The following is a 7,645-nucleotide window of genomic DNA, read 5'->3' on the forward strand; positions in this document are numbered from 1 at the left end:
AATTAAAGTATAATGACATATAAGTACACATGTTTCAGGTCTTGTCAGAATGGAAACAGAAGTATGAGGAGTCACAAACAGAACTGGAGAGCTCTCAGAAGGAAGCCAGGTCTCTGAGCACTGAACTCTTCAAACTGAAGAACTCCTATGAAGAATCTCTTGAACATCTGGAGACCATGAAGAGAGAGAACAAGAATCTACAGGGTAAGGGTAACACTAGCTTACACCTCTACTGCAGAATGTCTTCTATTTACTTAACCATTGACAATGTTACATTTTGTTTTTCAGAGGAAATATCTGACCTCACTGAACAAATTGGTGAAGGTGGAAAAAGTATTCATGAGCTTGAGAAGATTCGAAAACAGTTGGAACAAGAGAAGTTAGAGATACAAACAGCTCTGGAGGAAGCTGAGGTATGTTGTGCTTTCTGAAGTACCTCATGCACCATTATGTGTCTGCAACAAGTAAAATCCTTAAAACTAAGTGATTTATCTGTCCAGGCTTCACTGGAGCATGAGGAAGGGAAGATTCTCAGAGCCCAGCTTGAGTACAACCAGGTCAAAGCTGACATTGAACGTAAGCTGGCCGAGAAAGATGAAGAGATGGAGCAAGCAAAGAGAAACCAACAGCGAATTGTGGACACTCTTCAGAGCTCTCTTGAAGCCGAGACTCGCAGCAGGAATGAAGCCCTCCGTTTGAAAAAGAAAATGGAGGGAGACCTCAATGAGATGGAGATCCAGCTTAGCCAGGCCAACAGGCAGGCATCTGAGGCCCAGAAACAACTAAAGGCTGTTCATACGCATCTGAAGGTATGTATTTTATTATTGAAGAAAAAAAGAACACATTGGACACCCTGGATTATGTTACTGCTTGTTTTAACTTGCTTCTAAATAAATATTTCGCTTTTACAGGATGCTCAGCTCCAGCTTGATGATGCTCTGCGTGCCAGTGATGACATGAAGGAAAACATTGCCATCGTTGAGAGACGCAACAACCTGCTTCAGGCCGAAGTGGAGGAGCTTAGGTCTGCTCTGGAGCAAACTGAGAGAAGTCGCAAACTTGCTGAGCAAGAGCTTCTGGATGTTAGTGAGAGGGTGCAGCTACTGCACTCACAGGTAAGATGTAGTCATTGCACTTGACAAAATTGTTTTCACTTATTGTCAATTTAGTGAGGAAGTATACTTTTGTTCATTCAATTAGAACACTAGTCTGCTGAATCAAAAGAAGAAGCTGGAGGGTGATACATCCCAGCTTCAAACTGAAGTGGAGGACGCACTGCAGGAGTGCAGAAACGCAGAGGAAAAAGCCAAGAAGGCCATTACCGATGCTGCCATGATGGCAGAGGAGCTGAAGAAAGAGCAGGACACCAGCGCTCACTTGGAGCGTATGAAGAAGAACATGGAGCAAACCATTAAAGACCTGCAGCACCGTCTGGATGAAGCTGAACAGATCGCCATGAAGGGAGGCAAGAAGCAGGTGCAGAAGCTCGAGGCCAGGGTGAGTGTCAATAATTTCCAGGAAATCAAATGGCCAATGTCATGAAGTCACTACTCACACTTCATGTCATTCCCTCAACAGATCAGAGAACTAGAAACTGAAGTTGAGGCTGAACAGAGAAAGTCCAGCGAATCTGTCAAGGGAATACGAAAATATGAGAGACGAATTAAAGAGTTGACCTATCAGGTAAATTTCAGTTTACTTACAAAATTTTGGAACACTGAGAGTATATGTATTTTATTCAATCTAATTCAATTTTGAATTGAAAAAAAAATGATTTTGTTCCTTTTTGATTTCAGACAGAAGAGGATCGTAAGAATCTTGCCCGTCTGCAAGATCTGGTAGACAAGCTGCAACTCAAGGTCAAATCCTACAAGAGAACTGCAGAGGAGGCTGTAAGTACTCTCAGTATTTCAGACAAAGTAATACAGAATAAAGTATAAAACCTGTCCAAGCCCACAGTTCGTCTATGCATATTAAATACCATGGCTCATTTCCTCCTCAGAACAGTAAAGGCTATGTGGTAGAGCTGGCTAATATTACCAAAAATAATATCAAGCCTTGACGAAATGACCTTATAACAGGATAAACTAATGGCAGTAGATTTGCTTAGAACAGTAAAAATGTTATATCACTGAAATGCATGCATATACACAAATAAACAAAAATTGTGTTATTATAATTCATAGATTACATAAAAAAATGTATTCCCAGTGGTGTCAGCTGCTTTCATGCAAGTATGTTACATTACCTAAACTTCATTATTAGTACAAAAATACAGTCAGGCACTGATGAGAGGATATTGTGTTGTTCTACAGGAGGAACAGGCCAACAGCAACCTTACCAAGTTCCGTAAGATACAACACGAGCTTGATGAGGCTGAGGAGAGAGCTGACATAGCTGAGTCTCAGGTCAACAAGCTACGTGCAAAGAGTCGTGATGTGGGGTCAAAGGTCAGTTGTTTTTTTTCTTTCTTCTTAAAGATATTTTTTTCCTTTATGTATTCTTTTAATCCCATCAGAAGAATGGAATTACATAGAAAACACCTAAGTACTGTTTGATCCTATCAGTATGTTACTACCAGAATCCACCAGTAAATTTGTATTATGTCAAATTCTGTCTTTTCATCTATATATAGGACAGTCAATCTACAACACTGAAAAGTTTTGATTTTTGATTGCTCCATCGCTTTACAAATTATGATTTGTGATTTTTATTTCTTTCTCTTAATTTAGAAAGGACACGACGAAGAGTAAAGCTCATGGGATGGATTCTTGTTCTGAGGCACCTCATGTCTGAAACACAGTGTCTCCCTAAGCATGTCTGATTGTTCAGTAGAATAAAAATATACTGCATCTCAAACTGTGTCATGGATTGTTTTGTTTTTTTAATTGGGGTCTTATAACATGTTTGTAGCAGGTCTACAATTATATTTAGTAATGTGATGTTTACATTACAGTTATAACCTCATATAAACATAAGAATGTGGCTCCACACACTGTTGCTCAGCAACTATAGCAAGAATATTTATAACAAAATGGAAACTTGTCAAAAATGTGGATTTGATTTGATATAGTGACATATTGCTCACACTCATGCAGATCATGTAGATTTTTTTATACAGTACAAACTGTGCATCATGATCAGGTTGTATCTTCCATATACCCTTGATTATAGTAATACTATTATTATTTCATTATTAATGTTATATTTTACTTTACTACAGCTTTACAATGAGTGGCTTTTCATTAGCTGTACACATTTATGAACAGTTTTATGTTCAATGTAGAAAATGTATCAAATTTACTATAAGTTAGAATATAGTTATTATTGTACAGTGATTAGTTATCATGTATCACTAATTGTAATTACTTTGTGTTGTACTCAGAAACACTGAAGGGTTGTTTGAAGAGTGCTCTATTTTACTTGTAACCACGTCAAACAGTGATGTCACAGTATAGTGACACATCCTGGAGTACATGTCTACATCACTGCAGGGGAGTGAAAAAACACTAGAGGTCAGCAGAGTATTAACTCTTTTAAAGGTACAGACCATATACCGTAGGTAACAGTAGTATGATGCCTGTGAGTTTATGAGCTATCACCTTGGTAATGTAACTAGAGGATCAACCAAAATGTATCGTTTGCTTTGGCTACATAACTTAATTATAACATTATTATTATCAGTATAAGTATTAGTATTGTCATTATTATTATTATTATTATTATTAATTGGTGATATTATTAATTGGTGATATTATTATTGATAACACCATTACACCTGAGTATTATTATTATTATTATTATTATTATTATTATGTGTGTGTGTGTGTGTGTGTGTGTGTGTGTGTGTGTGTGTGTGTGTGTCCATACACCTACCTTTGTCCTCCCTCCCCCGACCAGTCGAGGCAGACGGCCTCCCAGCATGAGTCTGGTTCTGCTGGAGGTTTCTTCCTGTTAAAAAGGAGTTTTGTTTAGTGTTTGCTCATTGTGGGAATTGTAGTGTTTCTCTCTATACTACTGTAAGGTCTTGACCTTGAGCTGTAAAGTGCCTTTAGTTAACGTATGTTGTAATTTGGCACTTTTAAAATAAAACTGAAATTGAAATTGACACAAAACAGCCAGCAGATCATAACTAAGCCTAGTGAGAAGGGTTACACAGATGTTTAAATGAATGTAATTGCAATAAAGTAATAAAGAGTATTGTGCTAAATATAAAAATATCTATGCTCTGCCTGTCCAATCATGACATCTTTATAGAAATAGATATAACTGATCTATTATAAACATGCTACACTGTCATTAACATAGTAGATACTATTTGCAATTTGAAACAGCAATTCTCTCACCTGTTATAATAAGGCTCTCTTCTGCCAGGTGCCTGGATCACTTCAGTTCTGTTTCATGTAAGTAGTAAGTAAATAGTAAGTGAAATTTCTACAGATCAGAAAATTATCTAAATGCATTACAATAAACATATAACTATTATTCAAATAAGCTCACTAATATAAAATACAATATGCTATAACCTCAAAACTTGAATCTGTTAATAAGATAAAAACAAAAATAATAAGGGTTATAATGTAAAGGAAAGCTTTTGTCCAAATTTTCTTAAAAAAAAAAAAAAAAAAAAAAAGACCCCATTGCACAGTTGTAGGCCTTGCTCATCTTTCATCAGTATATTTCTTCAGTACTTCTTCAGTTTCAAGACCTAACATAGTTCAAGCAACTTTATAAACAACATCACTCCAACTGCACATAGTGCTACAAGATTCCATGAAAACCAGTAGATGGTACATATTTAATGTGCGTAAATGGTAGATTGTCTATATGTTACCTAAAATATTTCACATAATGAACGAAACATGATTCAGCGAAATACATTAAAACACACTGTAATTCAAATCCTACCTTTATGCCCTGTTTCTGTTATGTGCAATGTTGAGTCTTCATCAGCAGAAAAATGTAAAACTTAATCTATGGGCGTCTTTCAGATCTGAGTGCAGATGCACCAACCACTAACTACTTCATTGTCTGAATGGAGGCCAGGAGAAAGAGTAAGACAAGAGAAGGACACATGGAGGCTGGGTCCAATACTTAACACCTCCTCAAGTGACCTTCGGTAAATAACAAGCATTCTAACAATAGCACCCTCATCTGAAACCACAGTTGGCTCAGATTTCAAACTTAAGAGAGACAAGGTGCCTTACACCTTCCCTTATGTGTACATGTGCTTCCAGAAGTCAGAGGTACAAGGACTATGGACAGCTGGGAATGGGACCTCTGATGGAGAGCTGATTGCTCCACTAATGCCTGGAATAGATTACAGCTAAGTAAAGACGTTCAAAATATAGGGTATGAAGGCGAACACGTTGTCAGCATTATATACTCTATGTCCACTGTATGGAGGACAATCAAAAGAACTTCCTGTTGTTACCTCAGCTAAGCAAAGTTCACTTAAGGTATTGGTAAATCAGGGCCTGCCGAGTGTATGAACTTCCATCATGGGGGCCATCACGTTATAAATCATAGCCCAGTGACAGTTACCTATTGAAAATGTTTGATAGAAGTACTCTAGTTGTTTTGGTGAAATTCTCCTGTCCTGGTGTCAAACAGCAACTTTCTATTTGAAATATCTATTAAAGTGAAAATTAGGGAAATTATAATTTTGTTGTGTGTTTTGAGGGCAGATCTACATACTCTGTCTATAGCTAATATAATAAATGCCTTGATTTAAATTGATGTTTCTTCAAAGGTCATTCAAGTCAGCAATTGGCCTGTATTAATAGTAGGTATATACATACAGGTGGTAGTAGCCTAATTCCTTTAGTTTTCTGTCTATGTTGTTTGAGACCTATACATTGTTGCTGCCAGTTCAAGTACCTCAAAATTGTACTTAAGTACAGTAGTTAATTAATTTCCACCACTGCTAATACAATTACTGAGCCTTCAGCACACATGTATTTTAATATTATTATTTTACCAGACAAGGTAAAACTCCTGAACTCCTAGTTGAAAACAAAGGGGGTGTCTATCACAAACGCTGACATCAAAAAGGTAACTAAACCACCACAGCCCCACAAAGACTATTAAAATGAAATAATAAACTCTATACTGTTGTCAACAGTATCTCTACAACAGCTAATGCTCAATTGTCTCACTGCTCATGACTGAACACAAGTGTTTGCTAAAATTAGTTAATATATGAAATGTTATATTGGTAATGAACTGCCAAGCTAGCTAACAATAGTTAAGACACTAGCTAACATTAGTTAGCTAAACTGTAACTTAAGGCTAAAGTTAGACACAAGCTAACATTATTGTCCATCCGTAGGTACCTGAAACAAGCTAATTCAGAAACTCAGACGGTAAGAAAGCAAAGTGTATTAGACATGCTAGATAGTTAGCTACTGTTATTTAAATTTACCTACCGTGTTTGTGCGTTGCATGCTAGGGAACTTGAGAACACAGCCACTGGAGTGAGGCTGGAGACGTGACGTGCAACTATCGTCAAGTAAATAAATGGTATGGTCCACTTTAGGGGTGTCTGAAATCTTATTACAAAATTCTTCCGGACATGAATATCGACAATAAATTATAATATTTACAATGACAGGTAACAAGGATAGATAAGTGTTCAATTCCGCTTAGCTGTTTTTACCTCTTGTTACGAATTGTTAATCGGGGGTCACATCCCCGTAATCACCCTCGTAAATGGAACCATGTTTAAAGTTATGGAACACTCCTGGTTTGGTCAGATTTGGACACAAAAACTACTTGGTTAATTTTAGGAAAAATATGGTTTGGGTTAAAATAGGGACGTCTTTAAGAGGTAAGAGGACCATTATTGCCATGGTTACAGTAATAAACAAAAGGGTTGTTAGGGATGCAAGAATGAGTCCTAAAACCTCTTAATAAGTTAGCATTTTGCTCTTCCGGTTCCTTCCTCCCAAAGTCAATGAGTTTTTGAATGGGTTAAATACTTTAAATAAGATCTGTAGTTCAAGACATTTTCACGTTTTATTCTACAATATAAACCCTACTCATGATTTTTTTTCTTCTTTTTTTAAGCTTTTATGTGTTTTAAAAGAGATGGTTGCCAACACACTATTGCAAACTAATACTAACTTTCTAAGAGGAAAGGCTTATGTAGAGGAAGTACTGTAAGTAAGCTAAATCAAATTACAAGTTGGGAGCTTAGTGGTAGTGATGTTGAAGTCACGTGACTAGTCTAGTTCATTTATGGTCTATCATTAGCTTTTTACATCTGGTGATTGTATTTAGGCGTCAAAAATCATAAAAGAACAAAATATATCAGTGTCATAAACTTTTTTTGTCATAGAGTTTATCTTCTGCAATAATCTAATTGTCGTGGGAGTCAGGGTGATGCCAACTTCCAGGTTGGCCTACTAAAATACATCATCCCTGCTGCACTCTATAACCTGCTTGCACAGATAATCTATCAGCTTGTTTTTACAGGAGGCAGCCTCAATAAATTATTAACCATGGTACATTGAAAAATATTGTAATACTGTTGCCATTATACTGTATACCAGCTGGATATTGAACCTTTGGTTAGTTGTGTCACAAAAAACTGAATATCTGTTTTTGTGATTGTTTTGCCATTTTTTTCTACGAGATATAAGTA

At 36.6% G+C, this 7,645-nt stretch overlaps 1 protein-coding gene and 1 long non-coding RNA gene across 2 annotated transcripts in view; one reads left to right on the plus strand and one right to left on the minus strand.

The window, feature by feature from the left end:
* LOC111669807 (myosin-6-like) overlaps positions 1-2,859 on the plus strand; it is a gene marked incomplete at its 5' end in the record, with an annotated part of 11,152 nt that extends 8,293 nt beyond the window's left edge. The window contains 9 exons of the mRNA XM_023426257.2: positions 39-204; positions 289-413; positions 501-809; positions 912-1,115; positions 1,201-1,497; positions 1,579-1,683; positions 1,797-1,892; positions 2,316-2,450; positions 2,733-2,859. Of these exons, the coding sequence (XP_023282025.2) occupies positions 39-204; positions 289-413; positions 501-809; positions 912-1,115; positions 1,201-1,497; positions 1,579-1,683; positions 1,797-1,892; positions 2,316-2,450; positions 2,733-2,753 (1,458 nt within the window). The remainder of the gene's footprint in view (positions 1-38; positions 205-288; positions 414-500; positions 810-911; positions 1,116-1,200; positions 1,498-1,578; positions 1,684-1,796; positions 1,893-2,315; positions 2,451-2,732) is intronic.
* A 1,017-nt stretch (positions 2,860-3,876) lies between these two features.
* On the minus strand, positions 3,877-6,455 carry LOC111669816 (uncharacterized). The gene is made up of 3 exons (XR_002761817.2): positions 4,909-6,455; positions 4,347-4,394; positions 3,877-3,951 (listed from the first exon to the last, which is right to left on the minus strand). It is a non-coding gene; the product is annotated as an uncharacterized LOC111669816 (long non-coding RNA).
* Positions 6,456-7,645: the final 1,190 nt, after the last annotated feature.

The sequence above is a fragment of the Seriola lalandi genome, unplaced genomic scaffold, assembly GCF_002814215.2.
Source record: "Seriola lalandi dorsalis isolate HSWRI2012SDOR001 ecotype SW California unplaced genomic scaffold, Sedor1 jcf7180002054824, whole genome shotgun sequence".
Lineage (NCBI taxonomy): Eukaryota > Metazoa > Chordata > Actinopteri > Carangiformes > Carangidae > Seriola > Seriola lalandi.